Source organism: Falco naumanni, chromosome 9, assembly GCF_017639655.2.
Source record: "Falco naumanni isolate bFalNau1 chromosome 9, bFalNau1.pat, whole genome shotgun sequence".
In the NCBI taxonomy this organism is placed as follows: Eukaryota; Metazoa; Chordata; class Aves; order Falconiformes; family Falconidae; genus Falco; species Falco naumanni.
Window position 1 is genome coordinate 19,475,558 of NC_054062.1, and position 20,801 is coordinate 19,496,358.

The 20,801-nt window shown below is 38.2% G+C and overlaps 1 protein-coding gene across 4 annotated transcripts in view; it reads right to left on the reverse strand.

Annotated features, from left to right (window-relative positions):
• VTI1A (vesicle transport through interaction with t-SNAREs 1A) overlaps positions 1–20,801 on the reverse strand; it is a 273,918-nt gene that overhangs the window by 85,118 nt on the left and 167,999 nt on the right. For 2 of the 4 annotated variants that reach the window (XM_040607782.1, XM_040607781.1), the window contains 2 exons: positions 20,046–20,116; positions 15,429–15,490 (listed from right to left, as the gene is read on the reverse strand). In XM_040607782.1, coding sequence (XP_040463716.1) covers positions 15,429–15,490; positions 20,046–20,116 — 133 coding nt within the window. Of the gene's footprint in view, positions 1–15,417; positions 15,491–20,045; positions 20,117–20,801 lie in introns of all 4 variants that reach the window. The other 2 variants (XM_040607787.1, XM_040607786.1) reach the window with 1 other exon arrangement.

The following is a 20,801-nucleotide window of genomic DNA, read 5'->3' on the forward strand; positions in this document are numbered from 1 at the left end:
CATTAAGGAAAAAGTAACACATTTTAAACAAAAAAAAACCCAAAACAAAACAAAAGGAAAGGAAAAAGAATTTTCATCCAGTATTTAATTGCAAAAACATGGTGGGAGAGAAAGAAGAGTCAAGAGATACTCCAGGACTCCTTGCATCTGAAAAGCCATTTTGCAACATACGACAGAATGCTTCAACGCTGGTTAGTGCAGGGAAGTGTCCTCAGTCTTTTAAATTAATTTACTGAACCTGATGGCTTTTTTTCCACAACACAGTGTTACCCTAAGCCCCTCCTACAATCTAGTCAAGCTCTAACCATGACTAGTGTTTGTTCTGATGCCCATGGTTTTGAGACCCATACTCTGCATTAATCCAAAATGAAAAATTCAGATGAGAGAAAACAGCCATGCAGTTGACCTGTGTGAGTATTGACTGTTTATGTGAAAAACTCAGCACTTTCCAGCAACTTAACCACCATGGAGTATCCAAGGTGCAAAAGTGATTTCCTCTGGTAAGAGGATCTCTCACATGTGTTTGCTTCTGCCAAAGGCTGATTTCAATGGTAGCCACAGGAACATAATATGTATAAAACCTGGTCTTACTTACTCTATGACAAAGAATTTATAAAGAAGCAGAACTGGATTATTTTTTAGATTTCTTCTAACACCAGTTATTAGCATGTCATATGCAAGCAGCATAATCATAGCACTTATTTTTAAAATGTGGGAAGACACTAGAAAATATTTTTAAAATATTTTTTCCCCTTCTTTCCTCTTTATTCCCCACTTATTATTTCAGTATTCCCCTGCAGTGGGGAATACCACTACACATACATTAAAACTGAAAAGTGAAACTGAATATAAACAGAAAGTGACTGATTTCAGTTCACTAAGCAAGAGGGTTGAAGGCCAGAAAGAAAATAAACTGCTTTAGGGGTGGGATGTTAAGCAAATATTTACATGATTTTCCAGTTTTTATCAAACATAAAATATAATCTAATAATCATCTAAGGAATGTTTTGAGAACATTTTCCCTTAAGTATTACTCAACATTTAGACATGGACGATCAAAAAGTAGAGACCCACTCCCAGCAAGCATGCAGCAGTATTTATCTCAAGCTCTCCCTAGTAGGAAAGATTACAACGAGGATTAGGTTTCAAGCTTGTGCAATTGCCTTTAGACAAACACAACAATATGCAATAAACTACTATTCCCCAGATGACTTTAGAAAAAAACAAATGCACACTAATGACAATTAAGACTGAAATAAAAGAAGAGCCAAATGAGTAACAATGCAGGACAAAGAGGCCCCCCTGAAAGATGCATTAACATGGAAGCCATCAAATCAGGGGGTGGTGGCTTTCCGTGTGGGAAGGCACTCTCTGGGGCTGCCTCTTGGCTCCCTCCTCACAAAGGAGCTAGCTGCTCTAAATGATGATGACATATTATCAGGGGTTGGATCAAAGAAAGCAGGGTACAGTGGGTCTCAAACTAAAGTCAGTCTCAGAACTCAATAGTTTACAGAGGAGGGCCAGGTTTGATAGTCCTCCCAACTGATCTCTATTATCCAGGTCAGCCACGACAGTATTTTCCTACGAAACCTGTATTTAACTGGGTCACTTGGAGCAAGAGGACAAGACAGAAACTCTACTGCAAGCTAGTGTCTATATTTATAAAACAGAGCTCTTCTCCGGTATCTTGTGCACCTGCTCCTCCTCTCAGGTTCAGAGAACAAGTATTTGGGCACAAGCTTTTCCACTGACTTCAATAAACAGAATTATAAGCGCACAAAAATCACTGCCTGGAACAGAGCATGACAGCATCTTTGCAGCGCTGCCTTTTCTTTGGGTTCACTCAACACTCCCTGCTCCACCTATGTGTTGTCTGTTTACAGTGTGCATCTCTGAGATGAGGTCCCTATTTCCTTAAGTTTACTGCTAAGCATCTGGAACACTGCTAATATGGTTTATGTATATTATTAAAAAACAATTCTACAACATGCTTTTAACAACATATATGTGTATCATATAATTCCAAATACTGTCTTATTCCAAGCAGGACACCAGGAATTTACTAAGAAACAACTACTTGTGGGCAATTCCTGTTTGAAGAATTACAAATGGCTTATTGCATTTGATCACTTAAATTCCTCGGAGAGGAATCATCTGACTGAACTGGCACATGGGAGCCTAATTTTCCCACTACTTGCTGGTAGAGCTTTAATAAATCATCAATAATTCAAAGATGACCATTAAAATACGACGAACCAAGTGCACCAGCACAAGAGATGTTCTGTAAAGAATACTAGTCATGAGAAGGGTGCTCTACATCATCGGTACCAGCTAGCATATTCAAACTTTATTTTACCCTAGCTTTCAACATGTGTCTGCTACGCAAACTGTGTAGCAAACTTTCTTCTAACTTTACAGTTAAAAGCAGCATCATGTCAGTGGATGTTTCAACAAAATGCAATTGAAATCCACATTTTTATTTTCTTCTTAATCAGAAGCTGAACAGAAAAATACTGGAATTTCAAAGGCTCACTGGTCATCAAGTTATTACACATGAAATAGAATACTCAGATGATCTTTAGGGCTTTACCCATTCACGTTCTGTAACAAACTATGTTTCTTTTTATTTCCCCAGAGGCAAGAAGTGATGGTGCTAAAGGTAATTTTGGCCAGGGGAAGTAAGTGCCTGCCTACCTTTACCGCTGAGTCTACACATCTCTCCTCCACATCATCTCTGAACAAAGAAATGGCAGTGCTGCGATACCAAGTCATAAAACCTTGCATTTGTAGGGATGTATTTCTTCTTTAAGGAACCTTCAAGTACTTAACAACTGTAAAGTACCAATTCTTCAAAGGCTGACACTAGCCAGCAATAATACACCTTGTTCCACAGCACACTATAAGAACATAATTTCTGACAGAAGCAGTAAGGAGAGATTGGTAAGGAACAAGCAGTTGCCTGGGCTAGCACATCAGGTTTAACATTACTGCTCTTCTATATACACACTTAATCGTTATGTCCCCAGGGATGCATTAATTCTTTTTGTCGAACAAACCCAAATACCCTTTTCTGTCTGCAACACACCAAAAGTGTCACCCAAGGAAATACGAGCCTGTCACCTGGGGCCCCCAAAATTATATTATCTGAAGAAGGCAACAAAGAATTGATACCTGCTCTTTCTCATATCTGCATTTGGTAGTTAAGGAGATCAGGTATGTACTTGGTAATGGACTGTTATGGGAAATCAGATATTCCACACCCTGCTCGTCTAAATTCTTCCCATGCTTCTCTTCCACCCCTTTTAAATCCATTTAAGCCATGACTCCAAATCAGGACAGGCAGTGCTACCAGTTAGTCCACCATTCACAGACTCTCATCAGGTTGTCATGTTAGGACCATGCACAGATTAATTAGGGGCATTTGGAATGCTTTGCCGAGATAGGGAACATTATCCTCATTTTGGAGATGCACAGAAACAGATGCGTCCAAGTTACCCAAGATATGCCCAGGACAAAGCTAGGATTCAAATATTAGTAGTCAAGTTTCTGATTTGCTTTTCCTGGATTGAGATGGGGAAAAAAAATAAAACTCTCAACACCTTTGTAAGATTAGAAATAAGTTAAGTTACACAATATCTCAAAATCAATAGGCGATACATCATGAAGCATATGGAAACATTCCAATGCTTAATATTCAACTTACATGAAATACAGATATGAAAAGACTATAAAAGGGACACTTATAGCTGCAGTTTAATTTGTTTTATTTTAAATATTTTAACCATGAAAATAGTGTATATTTTGAAAGCATATATAATGGCTTATAAAATGAGATGTTTTCTTCTCCTCACTCATACACTTGAAAATACTTTATCTCTAAAATTCATGCCAGCATAAAAAAGCCCTAGTAAAAAAATCTTCCCTCCCACCCCGAGATTAAAAAAAAAGCATAATATAATTAGCTTGCCTTTGAAATAGATTTAAAGACTTAGAAAGCTATGTCCTCATGTTTGTAACACTAAATGGAAAGCGAACACACTTCTTTTTAGTACACAGACTTCGTTATTGAGTATCTATTCAGTGCCTCTGAGTACAGCCACATTATGTAGGAACAGAAACCAAACTGAAAATCTCCTACGTATTAATATTTTGCTGCTATTTTATACAAGTGCATACAAAAAGAAATGACTAAGAACTCACCCTGACAGACACTCTGCTGCTTTAAAAGATGATCTCAAACTCAGCTAAAGAACCAGCACCGACAGAGCTCCCACCTTTATTAGCAGACCCATCGCTGCTGAGCAGCTGTGTTCAGCTCAAGACTACTCCACCAGCCTTGCTGACCCACAAACTCACTCTTAGCCATACCACTTCCACAATTCCTTTGCCTTCGCTGTCTACTGGCAACGCCAGCCAGGCCTTCACCTCATGATACACCCAATTATATCTCCTTGTAAAACACAGTAAGAAAAGTCCTCCAATAAATGCCTTAAATTCTAGGCATCTCAAGCACAAGCTATGGAGTAAAACACTTAAATGAACATTACTGCTTCAATGTGGGATGATATGATCTTCCACCTCCTTAAAAATGTGCTAGTGAACAAGATTTTACTTATCAATGATTTTTAATGTATTTTGCTGACTGTTTTTTGGCATTCACCAAGGATACTTTGGGGAAATTGAAATATCAAGCAATTTCCTTTGTTTCTAGCACAAATACACACAATTCACCTCTAGCCCTTGAAAAAGATTGGGTTCTGCTGTTGCTGCCTGTTTTATTCTGCTAAAGCATTGCTGAAAATAAAGTAACTTTCAATTGACTGTGAGAGAAAGCAACTTCTTTTCTCCCAAGTTTTGAAACCACTGAACCTTCTCATATTTAATAATTCAGACTTGATCCTCTAAATTTTGCCCAGGAAAATAAGATGGTCTTTATGTTCCAAAGAAGTCTTCACAAAAGTCTGTAGTACTGGATTTTCTGATGCTGAGTGATTATGAAACCCCCTTTTGTTCTTATAACTTCATGATGTATATCTATAACTCTTTCTTGTTTGTGAAGATAAGACCAGCCTTGTCTCTCTAAATGCCATTTCAAAGGAAGATTCACAGTTGTTTGACTTTTGATCTGTATGGCAACTAGCTCGACCACCTGCACTGGGTTCGAGCAGTTACTGAGCTTGCTTTGTACCATCTTATGAACACAGCAAGTCTTTTAAACCAGAACAAGCTGATGTGTGAATACACCATTTTACAATGTAAATACAGGGTGCAACAATATGGGCATCTTTAATGACCAAATGTGTAAAGTGCATATACTGTTTACTGATTATATCATTAAATAAAACAGATGGCTCATATTCTCCATCCACGTACAGTGGATTAAAACACAATGGTGTAATAGTCTGGTAAACTGGTAATGTGAAACATTGCTTTGTACTGGTGTAGTAGTATAAATAGCTGTTCACAAATGAGGTACAAAGCCCCACTGCCACTAAGAGTAATTAGCTTAAGGCTGTACTGAAAGAATGCTACCTTCACAATCAACACGTGTGCACCATTCACACTGAAAACTGCATTTGAAAAAATATAGCGGTGACAGAAAGCAGCAAGGAAGTTTCTCGGCGTTGATAAAGTAGACCATATGCTTCCCAAGATCCAGGCAAGACCAGGGCACACTTAGAATCCTGTTTCTCAAACAATTCCCTATCTAAATGCATTATTTGCAGCAGCGATAAGCATGCCAGGGAAACACACGGCGCTTTATTTTGCTTGCACAAGTGTTTATATCAGGAGTAAGGCAAGGAGTTGGTACAAAAATAAATTTAAGACACAATTTTTATTCAAGAAGAAAAATTACCCGTTAGTGTTGTAATCTTAAAACTATCAGCAGATTTACTAAGTATGACAAGACAAAGACTTTGCTCTAACTTGCAAATGTTACAAAAACCTTCTGGGTTACAGCTCAGTTAAAAGAGCAAAGTCCAAGCTAAACAAAAGCTCTTAGGTAATAAATGCTACACAGTGAGATCCTGCAAGTTAAACCATGTTAACACCTACGGAAAAACATTAATGTTTGTAGAAGGCATATAGGTCAGTGAAAAACTCTTCTGCTATGTTTTTAAACTGGAGAGTACTAACACCGCTTATTCTAATAAATTGTAGCTCCTGACTATTCAAATTCATTGACTAAATTGTTCAAGTCTTCAAAGAAACTCAGTTAATAAACTGATTTTAAAATACAATTTGAAAGTCCGAATTATAATCCTGAGTCCAAGACTGAAGGAGCAGTAGCACTGCAAATTTATCAGTTTGTCTGAAGCAAGCAGGTTGCACGAGTCTCTCCCATGTTTACATTATTTTAGATATTTCTGAAACAATTTCAATTATTTCCAATTAATTTAAAGCTACACAAATGTTGTAGAGAACATAAATCCCAGTGTTTATAGTTAAATTGTTTTTCTTTGTCTTTCCCATTTTGCTCCGTTTCCACACTGACTTTTCTTTGCCTTCTTGATTAGGTTCAAATCTTCCATTAGTTAGAGCACCAGCCAAAATTAGCAACTTTTCATCCTTCCTATCACCAAGTAGACTAAACAATCTCTCATTGAAAGGCCACACTTTCTCATTCGTTACTTCTTTATTCTTCAGACAGATGCTCAGTAGGTTAGTGATGTGTGAACATTTCTTCTGCAGAGTTTTAAAGGTCCAACACAACATAATTACATGCTACCCAAGGACATAAACTCTCCCTCAGTTTTGGTCTTGTCCCACAGCAGCACTAATTTATTGCAACAAACTAAGTGATCCTGGTTTTCCTTAGCTGTTGATTTCTCACATTCATCATTTATGGCCTTCTTTGTAAAACTACAACCACAGCAAACAAACTTTGCCCAAGTCGAAAGAGATCTGTATTCAATATTAGGGCGATGGATGAGCAAACTACTCACAGGAGTATGATGTGCAAGTTCAGGTCCTAGATTCTGTGGTAGAACTTAAGCGACTGACTTGAACAAAAATAATACTCAGCAAATCCTGAGTTTTCCTTTGTTCCAGTTTGTTGGTCACTTAATCTCTTATGTCTTTTGAGCACAGCCAAAATTCTGACCTGCTACTATAAGCTAGATTGAAAAAGATCTAACCTAAACATTATTAATGACAAGATTCTGATATCACAGCAGTTTTATATCAGTCGGACGACATTACTGTTATCTTAAAGATCCTTGGTGTGTGATCAGAATCATGCCGGAAAGCTAAATTAATTTTGCTTTTCTTAAAAGCTGAAAATTTCCACCAAATGTAGCAAAAAAAGTGCCAAGTGCTACTGGAAATCATGCTCCGAATGCACAAAAGAGCTTCTTTACCTGATAAAGGTTAACAAAGCTCCTGCAGAGACCTGACATGAAACTAGGTGAACTACTTCCCATTCGCAACATTTGTTTCCAAACATTAGATGTGTCAAAAACGCTGGTGTGTCTACAGGCAAGGGTGGGAGAAACAAGTTAAAAATTCTGATGTTTTACAACATTACTGCCTTTTTCCTAAAAATGTTTAGAAGTGCCACAAAAAAGTTAAATCTCTGTATTTTGCTGATCTTGTTTGAGTTTCAAATGTTATTTTTAGTCAGCTTAGCATACAGTCTAGTGTTAGTCCAGATCTGCAACCTCATGAGAATGATTTTATTTTGGTGCCTCTATTTGCAAGGCTCAGTGACACCTACGCATAAAGCTACTGTTTGGAAAGGCTGAGCTTCCAGGATTTGCCTATTAGAACAGCATCCAACTCTTCCATTTTTATGTTCCTGAATCCCATCAAAAGGTTTGGCTTGATGAAACCTGGAAACTATAATTTAATTCTGTATGCTATTATTTATATTCTCTAATTCTTGAAAAGTCCAGCAGACATTTCTTTCCACAGCAGAAGTCATGGGCCACAGCAGAGCAGAGAAATACCCTCAAATGCACCAGCACATAAAAGCTCTGTCTACCCAGGAAGAGAAATTTAGAGTAAACATTAGGGAAAACTTGGAACAGTTTGATCAGAGAAATGGAGACAGTTCATCAGTGCAAGACAGGCCAGATGAGTATCTGCTGGGATTGAAATGAGGACACTCAATGCTCCCTTAACACAAAGGGATGAACCTTTCTGAGATTTCTTTTGGTAAGTCTGTGGATTAAAAAGAAGTTACCTGTGTAGCAAGACATCATGTAGCTCTGTGAGCAGAAAACATTACATTTAGGAATTTATGGCTTAAACACTCTGTAGTAAATGGAATGTGTAAAATTTGGCATATATTGTTCTGTGACAAGTTATAGTGTGAGTGGTATTGAGAACATCATCCTTAATTTACACCGGCCTTCAGGCGTTTGACCTCATTGATTTCTGAAGAGTTGTCTCTGATTATTTCAGCAATTGCCAACGTCAGCTTTTTCTAACAGGTTCCCTACTTCCCCCTGCTTCACACAAATAATCTCACTGCATTCAAAATATTTTCACTACCATCTCTATTCCTGAATATTGTGTCAGAAAGAACTCATCCAACTGGAAACTACTTGCAACCACTGCAAGAAAGCACTGCGCTGTTTATGCTGATATAAGACATGCCTTCTCATGAAAGCATGTGATGGGACATCTATTGTGGTTCAGACATGACAATGCTGACTATGAAACGCCTTTTGTTTCACTTATGACACTGTGAACCTTCTTAGGCTCTAGCTGCTCAACAGTAAGCAATGTATCTCAATACAGAGAACAATCACAAAGGATTACATGATATTTAACCTATTACGATGCTTTACATTCTTGGTATATGCAGTGTAGAACTAGCTCAGATAATTATCCATCAGGATCCTGCTTTCCTGCAGAAACACAACTGTGCTTTAGATAATGTTCTTTCCAGCTGTTTAGCTGGATAAAAGTAGATAGAAGGGGGGCAAATGAGATAGTATTTCCAGATGATATAAAAGAGGGAATGGAGAGGACAGAAAAAGGCCATTGTACATTTAAAAAGGGAATGAAAAAAAGAGAAACATTGTCTGAAGAATGCTGGGGGCCCTGCTCATAATGGATGTAGTGTAAGCAGCTTGACACACGGACAAAGCTTTCCAATAATCTGAAAAATAAAACAATGCTACAATGTAAGTGCTTCTATCTCAGTGCATGAAGGACATGTCCAAGAATGCCTAGGTGCAAGGAGATTAAAACAGTGACTTATTTTATGCTAGGTACTTAAGTTATTAAAATGTGAAGATCAGTCATGATGCTCCTTCCCTCCTCCCCTGGCCCAGGTCTGAAGTAAACTTAACTCTGTATCACTTAGGTTGTTGCAGCTGAAGGTTTGCAAAGGCTATAGTGGCATTAAACTGTTCAGAGCTACATGCTTCCCAAGTTGAAATTGGTCCCATCCTGTGAGGCATTCAGTACCCTCAGTATATGGCTTGGAATTCTCCATGTACACTGCTTGCTGTAGCTATGGTGGTTATACAGCAGCTGAAATGACTTGCACCTTCTATGATGCATGAACTGAAAAGTATTTCTAACACCAGATGAAAGTAGAGTAAGATTTTTTTCAAAAGCATTTTGGAAACAACATAGAGAACACTGTCGAAGAGAGATGAGCAAAGATTATTAAATGGCTCTCAATTGATTACTAAAAATAAGAAATGCATTTTACATACATCAGATTATGTCATACCTAAACTGAGAACAAGGAACCCACAGTGCCTCATACTACTTTACAGTTCTTGCTGTTCAGACCTAGAGGTACATTTCCTGTTTTTTGGTTGGACTCCTAATGATGAAGAATGCTTACTCTTGGGGATTTTGCTGACACTATATTTAAAAGTTTTCCAGTTGTTGTGTCCGTCCCTCCAACAAAGAAAGAAGGTTTCTTTTTAAAGTCAAAGTGAGGAACGACCAGGTACTAATTAACACCAAGGTTTAATCTGGAATAACAAACCCTGTGTTCCTTATCCAAAGACTGCCTCTGGATTAACAGCACCACAAAGCTTATCAGTTCCCTTCTGAAAAGATTCAATGCTTCATAGTTGATAAAGATTAGTTGCATATTAAAAAACAAACATGTACAATAATATAAGAATCAAGTAACTACATTAAATGCTTAAAAGTCAGGATTTTTTAAAAAAGTGTTTCTACACCGACAGTAACAAGCACTAAAACACCCTACGTGCATTTTATATTTCCATTTAACAACAGGGATATTAAGGACAGGGTTTGCTCTATAATCAGCCTTGAGCAAAGAGCACAATAAAAGCTGTGTGGCTCCAGGAGATGACCTAGAATCATTCTGCCACTTACCCCTCTCCCTCCCACCCCTTACTCAGTCTCCCTCAAGTTAAGGGAATTGCTTCTCTGGTTTAAGTTAACCATATGCTTAAATACGTTCCTGAATGAAGGTCTAAATTATTGAAGTAAACAGCTGCAGCTGTAAATATTCAACATGGAGCAGAAATATTGCTAAAGGATTTACTGTTTCAATCATTTTTCAGTGTAAAAATACATCATGAAATAAAAATAGAAATAAATGTACCAAAAAAGTTGCTGAAACACTTTCTACTCAAACTTCTTTTGGCTTGAGATCAAATATGCAAAGTTCCTGCTGGAAAGAGGAGTTCCTCTATTAGCATGAAAACAAGACAAATTTAACTACATGTTAAACTTCCTATCTGTGATATGAAGATCTTCCTCCAGAAAATAGCAGACTCAACAGTCATGGCCTAGTATGAATGACACTGAGACAGGCTTTAGCTCGGAAGAAAATCTTTTTTGTTACAGACGTTTGGGGATGGAAAGAGAGACTAGTAGGGAAATAGGAGAAAAGGTCAGTGATAACACTCACTCTTTGTTTTGGTTTGCCTCAACAGCGACATGACTGTCTCTGCTGCTGTTCTTCTAGATAAGGAAATGTGGGCATTGTAGTGAGGAGAGAAGGCAGAACAGACATAATTTACTTTTCACATCTCTAGGAGTGGGAGAAAGCAAATAAAAAAATTCTCGTGCATCCACTGCTGAATGGCTACCCAACCAGGTCAATGGGTGGAGGTGGAGCACCCCACACCCTGTGTAAAGAGTTGACCTACACTGAATGTCATCTCAGCCTGATGACCACCGGGGCCTCTTCACAACTGCTGAAGTTGTTTGAGAACTGCTAGGAACAACTGCAACCCAGTCCCAAGCTCTGAAGGCCAATTCTCAAACACTTATGTTTTAAATCACTTCTGCATAGGACCAGAGACAATGGACACAAGTTGGACGCTGGAGAAAGTTCAATTAGATACCTGGAAAAGATTGCTTATTCCAACTGCTAATGGAACAGACTGCTTGGAGAGGCACTGGTATCTCCAACCTTTGAAGTGTTTGAGACGTGACTGGAGAAGTCTCTGAGCAACTGCTCTAATTAGGCTTGTTTTGAGCAGGAGGCTGGACCAGATGACATCTCGAGGTCCCTTCCAACCGAAATTGTTCTATGATTCTACAAAATGCTGAAGAATAACTGTAAGGTCTGGACTATCCTGGAGTTCAAAAGTTTAACTAGAAGTAATGCCAGAAGCAGGACTACCAGGATTTTTGCGGACAGAAGAGTGAACAAGTTTGACTATAAATGGCACGGAGGGCATGCATTCCGTTTCTGGTTGTAGTCACATTGGTTATGCAGCTGTTGGCAAGTCATATAACATATCACCTGAGAGCTGAACGCTTACTGCTTCATTTCCATCAGCTGGAGGTAGTCTCTCCATCCTGTTGGAAACCAGGTTTTCAAAATCCCTTTTGTAAGAGCAAATGTGTTCATGAGCTTCTCAAAGCATCATTGGTAACAATTCAGAAGATTGAAATCTGAAGATTAAGAGAAGTTCTGGCATAAAAATTTCCTGGTGAACCAGACAGTAGAAGAAGTTGTTCTAGAGGGTAGTAGCTATTTTCCTAAAATATTTTTCTGCAAATTGGAGAAGGGTAGACGGAATTTATCTACTAATTGGATAAAGATTCAAATCTACTGAAATTTTTATCTGGTTACTTTTAGGTTTGTTTGTTTCCCACTGGGCCACGTGTGGCTTGGAGACTGTCCAAATTCTTCTCTTAAAAAGTTTTTCTAGACTATTGGCTTAGGATACAGGCAAAACAGTGAAGATCTTTCAGAACATACTCTTTCTGCTTCTTTTTAACACATTTTGTGCTTTTAACACATTGGGGCTGAGACCGAGAGATAGATGTCTGAGACTGTAATATCGCAGGTGACTGCAGAAGATGCCATTTCCTTATGTTAAAACCTATTTGAAATTAGGCTGAGTTTCTGTTACAGTCTTACAGTTTTAAAGAGTAGTCATAAAATGTCAGGATGTCCAGAGCTATGGATACACGTAAAAGGAAATTATTAATGTTTTGACATGATCAACATGCCAATATTATCCTGGTAAAGCAATGCCACAAGTGGAATATCGTAGTTTAGCAGAATCTCAGTAGGTTTATTTACAGGGGGGTGAGGGGGTGGAGTGGGGAGAAAGAATTTATAGGTCATTGCAAAGTGCAAATATTTAAAAACACTTACTACAAAAGATCCCTTACCCAAAATACTGGGAAATAACAAATTCCAATACATGTCTGGCTACCTAGAGCTGTAAACTTGGATAGGAATACCTGTACCTCTTATGCCGCCAATTTCCTTAGTGAGCTATGGCAACCTGCAAAACCTGTCCCCACTTTTACTCCCCATCTCCAGAACATTTTATGCACAAACACACAGCCGGGGAATTTAGGTCATACAAAGGCAGTAACTTAGCCCTCTAGCTATCTAAATATCTAATCTCCTAGTATATTTGGCCAAATTCAGAAGAGATGCTGCTTCACCTTTCCCCGACAGTAAAACCAGAAACAGGCATTAATTTGATGCATGGGGTGTTAGACCATCATACAACTTCAAGCATATCAGAAAACACATATTGTGGGAGCAGCAACCAAACTGAGCAATGCTCAGTTTAACATTACCTTTTCTGTATAATAATGATGTGAAGAATAGTCCTCCAGCATTTTCCTTTATTGGTTCCAGTAATTAAGTGAAACATTTTGTGGTATGTACTGAAGTATGCAGAAATTAGGACACAACTGCCAGTCTGTGCTAATAATTTTTCTTACAGTTGTACTTATCTAATTTGTGCTGATTTCTTGGGGGTCTGAATTTCATGATTATTCTTGTGACTAAACAACACTGGGATGATGCTGAGGCTGGGCTAATGCTAGACCCTTCTACACAACAGTCACAAACAAATCAAACTCACTGTAGGTGTATCTGTTATGTGGTTTTTAAATAGCATCCTGAGAATCTTCTGCTGCAAGCTGCATCTATACCAAGGCTTTGCTTTTTGCACGTGTACCTGAGCTGAGCTTAAATCCTAACCTGCCTTTCGTCTGGACAGGTGACTCAGCTCGGTGTTTTTGTTAAAGAAAAAGGAAAACCAGTGCTTTTCTGACACACAGAAACATGCCATCTTGGTGTTCAACTACATAATCCTTTTGTCTGAAAAGAAGAGCCCAAGTATATTTCGGAAAGATCACATTTTTCATTTGGCTCATGGAACACTTATAAACTAGGACTCCTAACTGTGATTCCCAAACACAAAACGAAGTCAAAGGTTACAGCATATGTTTTTGTTTCAGCTTCTCCAAATTATTTGCAAATGTATTCAAACACAATATGAAGAGATACTTTATTTTATTGAAAATAACAGACTACAGGGCGCTGCGAAAAAGGCTGAGGTACCTCAAGCATAAACACTGAAAGAATACATTGGTTTAGAAACCCATAAATCCTTATTTGAATCTGCCAACCTGAAAGCCAAGTAAAGCCCGAAAAAACTATTTTTCCTAAATGCTATGTCTGATTAAGCCATACTATTAAATGACAGCTGAACTTTAACATTAATATGATATTATTTAAATAACTGCATGATTTTTTTTTTACACTAAAATGATGAATGATTTTTGGACAGCTCAATTGACATAAAGCAAGAAACCCCTTTAATGAGATTTGACAAAATGGAGACATATGCAGAATATTCGTTACAGCTCATGTCGCAGAGCCCTTCCTGGGGAGACTTGGGTTTGGTTGTGTCTTTTCTTTTGTTCATTTTTTTTATAGTTTATTTTGATTGTCTACAGGCACTGAACCATCCCTTTCAATTGCCACTTCCTTTCTCCATGGATTTTAAATTTAGCTTGTGTCATTTACATATTACTCTTAATCAGAGAATTTTATATGTTACAGTTTGGAGTTGGAATTGTAAGAAATCTGGATGAAGGCATGAGGTTCAGTCATTTTAACCTTTGTCAGCTGGGTATACAAGAAACTAACGAAGATATTTTTCTGAGAAGACTTACGAGGACATAAATCTTGCACCAAAAAACTTCTTAAATTCTGATTGTGATATTTTCCAAGCCATGTGACGAATCAACAACTCTGCTAAAACTTTCTCTTCCTTTTTTTTTTTTTTCTTTAATAAGAAAATTGCATTAAGCAAATATGCAACATAAAAGCCAATGGCAAGGGTAATTTCATACTGAACGCTTCAGAGGATGCTCTAAACCCCTTTAAAACTGTGTTTTCATAGCACCCAGCAACACCTATTAGAGGGATGCTTTTCTTCTTCAGGAAGTGGAATGTATATAGAAATACACGCATCACAAAGAAGCTCAGGTGCTGTTTCACTGGGTAAAGAACACATACCCAGAGATGCCATTAATTCAAAACATCTGTCTGGGAAGGTACCAACGGAAACTTAAGTTGGCTTATAATCACTGGATAACTCCCTCTCTGCAGTTCCATGTGGACTGTTAGGATGTTGCAATTTTTTCCTTTCTGTATCACCTCACTTTGATCCCAAGGACAATTTTCATAACGTTGAAAGCATGGAAGAAACATGCTAAAACCACAAGGTCTGACAACGTGTCTGCCCCATCTGTTCAGGCAGAATTGATCGTTTTAACCGTTTTCTCTGTGTGTAAATTTACAGTGCCCCAAAACATTTAGAAACTTTCTCACATAAAATCTAACAGGTAAAATACCCTCAAAACACTGAATCACTCAAGAGTAAGGAACACAGGAAATCATCATCAAAAGGCTTAATTTTAGAACAGACATACAAAAGAAAACCAAATAAAAAGAAACCAAGATGAGAAATGATTGAGTAATGGGTAATCCCTTAGGCTAAGAAAACTCTTTCCATAGCTGTGATAAAGCCTTTCCTCTGACCCTGCCTGCTTTATACCAGTGTTCATTCAAAGACATTGTACATAGCAGCCTGTGTAAAGAAAACCAGGTACATCAGCAAAATGCTGAGGTTGAATTAAAACTAAGCATAAAGGCACGGAGAGAGAGGAAAAAAAAATAAAGAGTGGAAATGTCCCTACCTTGGCCTTACCTTCGCAACATTCCTGTCAAAATCCTGGAACTCTTCCCCAGGTTTGCATCTGTTTCTCTAAGCTGGGAGAAAAAAAAACAAAAAAAAAAAAAAAAAAAAAAAGGCCTGTTAAAGGCAAAAGGCACACGTACTTCATTCAGTGCAAATGACAGATATTTCTACTGCCATTTGAGTCAGTCACCTTCAGGTTTAGCCCACAACAAACTCACATGTAAGAAAGCCACCAAAGCTCTGAAACTTAAAATTTTTTTGTCTGGTTTTCAGTTACTCAAAGATGAAACCCACAGAAGACAAGACAAAGGTAACAAAGATGAACCAGGATAAAGAGCAAAAGCTTAACAAATAAAGGGTTGCAGGTAGAAGCTACACAAATTGGTATCCATAATTCCTATTGATGTATGCATGTATATTGGTTATGTATATTAGTGAGAGCATCAGGGGATGAAGAGGCAGCTATGTGCTGCGTTCCTGATGCTTTATGACATGAAAAACCAATCATATCTTTCTTTCACTTCACTGTTTTTCAAAGACAGAAGTTTAAAGCAAAAGCAGTAACACAGAACAGCGTACTTTAGTGAATGTGTTAAAGAAATACGCCTATACTGTCCCTTCAATACAAAACTTGTACTGACCTTACAGCAGCCACCAGTGGGATGGACACCCAAATACTCTGTGAACAGTGTACAGTATGCACATAAGGCACAGCTGTACAATATATATTTTTGCACGTAAAGATCACTCACTGAAAATAACATATATAGTAGTTTGTTAGGACACAGGAAACCTACTTTTACAGCTAAACTTAACTAGCTGCCTTGCTCTACAGCGCTCTCAAAAACTTGCAGAATAGGTGAAAGCACAACTAAATAAAAAATGAAACTGGAAGATGAAATTTTTTGAAGCAAATGAACTTCATATTAAAAAAACCACCAATTAGTTCTAATCTTTAAAAGGAATTTAAACTTTCCTTCTATTTTTGCATTTATTAGTCTCCCACAAAATGTTGTCTAGAAATGAAGAAGTGTATAGGAAGAACAGTTACAATCCTATCACCTCTTTCGCTACTGACAACTGAAGGAGAGACATCTTTGGATTTTGGGGGGATTTTGGAGACAGTGGGACATCAAAATCTGCTGTAAATGATAATATAATGACTGTCAGCTATAAAGTAGCAGGGACCACTGTTTCTAACATGACCCAAACACAGCTGTGCGTACATACATAAAACCACTCTTCTCCTTATGAAAGCTGAATATTTACTACTTCATTATCAAATCAGATTGAAAGGATTACCTGACTCATTGACTTCTTACTAAAGAAACATTGTTGTAGAAGACAAAACACATCCTGTGTTATAAATCCATCAAAACAGTAACACTGCCAAGAAGAGTGGCAGTCTTCCAATAACAAATCACCTTCACCATAACAAACCACTATTATATCTCGAATATATGCATAGCAGCAATATTAAAGTCAGTTTCTATTCTGGAGCCCAATACTGTAAATGTTTGCTACCAGGTTTAATGTTTACTACTGAAATCAGTGGTTGCAATCAATGACACATCACCTTTTTCCATAAATTTCCTCCTTGTTCTTGTAAAAGATATTAAGGAAATACCAAGTACAAGCTGGGACTCAATACCACCATCTAAGACTTGCTCTTAGCAAGATCATATTCAGTGGGAAGGCTTGCACCGACTCTCAGATCTCTGTAATTATGTACCATGATGGAACAAAGATGAGCATTATATTCCAGGGAGGCCATTCCTTCATTTTTTTCCTGATTCATCTAGACAACTCAAGCTCCAGAAAAGCAGTTTAGCCCAGTGTGACACAAGTAACAGAAGAAAAAATGTCACAATAATTTTTAAAAGGCTCATTAAAAAGCCAAGTTCTTAGCTATGCTAGAAGGGAATCTGAAGTACAAATGTATGCTTTACATTGGTCTTTCATTTTTCATAAAGATGCATTTAACACTTGGGGCTTCTCATCCCTTTGCACAGAAAAGTAGCGCTCTCCTTTTTCCCGTTACATGTTTGATCCCAACTTTCCCTCTCTTGCTGCAGGATTCCACCTGACAGCTAGAATCAGTACTGATACTTAGGAAGGGGAAGCTGAATCTTAGAGGTTCTACCAACTCCTCTAAGCAAGATGACCTCATAATTTTATGGTAATTAACCCCCCCACAAAATAAGGGAAAGAAACATTAAAAAAGAAACAAACATGTACACGCATAGTTGGAAGATCTCTAGCTACCTCCCAAGAGAACATTAAACCCCCATTTTTCATTCCTGCACCAGCAGAAAAAACAACATAAAGAGTTTCCAACTGTAAACTTGTTTTTATTTAACACTGATAGTTCTTCCATCATTTCTTTACCAACACCAGTGCACTGCAGAAGTCAAAGAACCGGTGACATGCAAACCTGTGACACAGCATATGACAGCACTTCCTTGCTTCATAGAATTGCTGTAGTGAAAACGTTTTGAAAGATGCTTTGATATTATCAATGGCAAATCTACATGGTGTTTAAGAAAGCTTTTAAAAAGTAATATTAAGAATAATACTGAGAAATGAAGGAAGATGAACACGATGCTGATGTTGATATCTAGTCTTCCTTAGACGTATTTTAATTTGAGATATTCCTAAGAGATGCAGCATCTTTTACAGTCCTTTATGCTCCAGTTAACCTATATGACTCTTGTAGCAGAGCTTTTATTCCTCCTCTTTGGCTTCAAAAAAAAAAAAAGTTTAGGGAATTCCTCTTGACAACTGTTATTACCCATGTATTTCGCACTGTACGTGATTTTTTTATTTATTCAAAATGCCAGCTGTTTTGCCTTTTTCTTCATTCAAATGTTTTACTTTACAGACAGAAAAATTCATACATGTAAATTTAACCAAACTATAGCAACACTAATTCCTTTAAATTCTGCTCATAAGAACATCTTCCCAGTTTTCACAATATCCAACTGCTAAGAACTGACCATCATATTCATGCTGACATTTGACTTTCAGAAGACAGTTTTGTTTCCTGGTTGATTATCTGATAACTTTGTGCATTCAGTGTAAAGCTATTATGCACTGACAGAGCACCCTCTGTCCTGGTCTTTCAAAAACCTCCATGAAACGGAAAATTTGCCAAGTTATCCAAGATCATCCATGACTGTGCATCTGAGTATATAGACAGCTGGGACAGATGCACTCATGTGGTTCTACTGGAGAACTTTTCTGAATACTCTAAACAAAGTATTTTAAGTGGTGTATGATTTGAAACTTGGAATTTCAGATCTTCCATTTACAACAAGAGGTCCTTCACTGAAGTGTGATGCAATATACTTTCCTAGAATAGCCTTATTTTTAATATTGCTCCTTGCAGCTCACAGGTTTTGTCATCAAAGAAATCTGATTTTCAGGTGGAGGGCACAGAAATGGAAAAGTTATACTATGAACCATGTGTAGAGAGTCATCAGAACTATATATTCCCTATTTCCTGAGGATTTTTAGGATCAGCAGAAAGGGGTACACATTTTTCATCTCCATTACCCAGGTTTTCCTTGTCCAGCTAGAAACACAAAAGCATCTCAGACTCCGCAGTCCCTATCGATATGAGGAGCAGAGGTGAAATAAGATACAAGGTTGCCTGAACAACATTTGGTAAATGCTCACAATCCTTAGTTACATTTAATGATTTAGTTACACTTAATGTTTTAAAGTAGCTAATGGCCAGGACTTCAGAAACCAACTGGTACAGCTGACAGAAAATGCCTTGTTAAAGCCATCACGTGATGCTTTCCCAATCAAAGCTATCCATGTAAAGAAACTCCCTGGGGCAGATAAAGGAGTTTTCTTAAGTGGCATCGGTCAACTAGAGGCCTACGGGAGGACTTAGCTTTGACAAAATTGGACACTCAGGAAAGTGTCTGATCAATGTGTCACGGACAGAAAGTCACAGGTGCAGTCACTCCTGGTTCTGTGAGCAGAACTCGGAACCAGGCAGGCAAATTGCTCAGACTGAAGTTCAGAGAAGTCGTACGCATTGGATGGGATAGGCCTCTGAGCACCTCCATTAACTCTGCAGAGCAAAGCTGATCCCTACAGAGGCAACAGAAGCCGAAAACGACATAGATGTGTTCTCTTGACTGTGGTGACAGAACAGCAGTGTTAGAAAGCACTACCCATTCTTGCACACAGAACTGCCTAAGGAGGCAATTAGCAGCATTTGCAGCTACAAGGAGTAAGGGTTGATCAAATGTTAGAATCTCAGTCATGGTACTGAACTTTGTTTCACAGAAAGTCCAAGAAGTCACTGCAATGGACACTGTACAAACCCTTCAAAGGACAGAAAACTGACCTAACTATAATGTTATTGACAGAAAACTTATTCCCAACAGCGGATTTGCTGACTTCAGTGTGACTCCCTGTAGGAGAGGCTTTGCAGGATTGGGCCTGTGTAAGACACTTCTAAAGTGCTTGACTGCAGATGGCAATTATGTGTCATGATAGCAGCTGATTTATATAGAACTGATCAATATGCTGGGTCATTTTTGCATGCACAGAGAACTTGGCTCATGCAAATAAAATCCCAGCCCAGCAATTACTTATTATCAAACTTACCCTTTCCCGAGCACGCTGGATCTTCTCTCTGTCATGGCTGAGGTTTTCCAGCATCTCCTGTCCAATCTGCTCTGCATTAAAAAATCAAAATGTAAATCATGAAAAATACAGCTTATGACTGTCAGGCCTCAGAATGCCAGGTTAGATTGTAACAGTGGCATTTAATGTGTGTGGTAGCCTAATCAGTCCTTGCAACTGCAAAGAGGAAGACATCATTATACTAAATTTTAAGGTTTTCAAGCAACGTAAGACTGAAGAAGTAACAAGCAAATCATAAGCTGTCCCCCTGCAAGCTCTTGAGGTGGTCTAGGCCCTGGGAACTGACACTGACCCTTGGTCTGTGACACAAAAGCAAGGTGGCTTTCAGACTTGCTCCAAGCGCTGGGTGTTCTTACATCCCACACGCTCCCTAAGCTCACTCCCTGTCTTAGAAAGGAAGCCAGGAAGCCTTTGCAAAAACACTAGCCACCCTTATAAAGACACTGAGAAGTCATAGGAAAAGAATACTGCTCTCTGTGCCTCTCGGCATTTACCACTGATGCTTAAAAAAAAGCTGTTTGAGGTGAAGCCCGGTTCCTGGTGTCTGTTTTGCTCCATCACGGACTATTTCTGGCAGGGTTAGAGGTACACTGTAATGAATCACCTGACGTTTTTAATAGCAGACGTAAATACTAATCTATTGTCATCACCGTTTGTGTACACAGGGGTTGTTTGCTCCCACAGCTTATGCTGAACCAAAGCCTGCAAAATTACAGG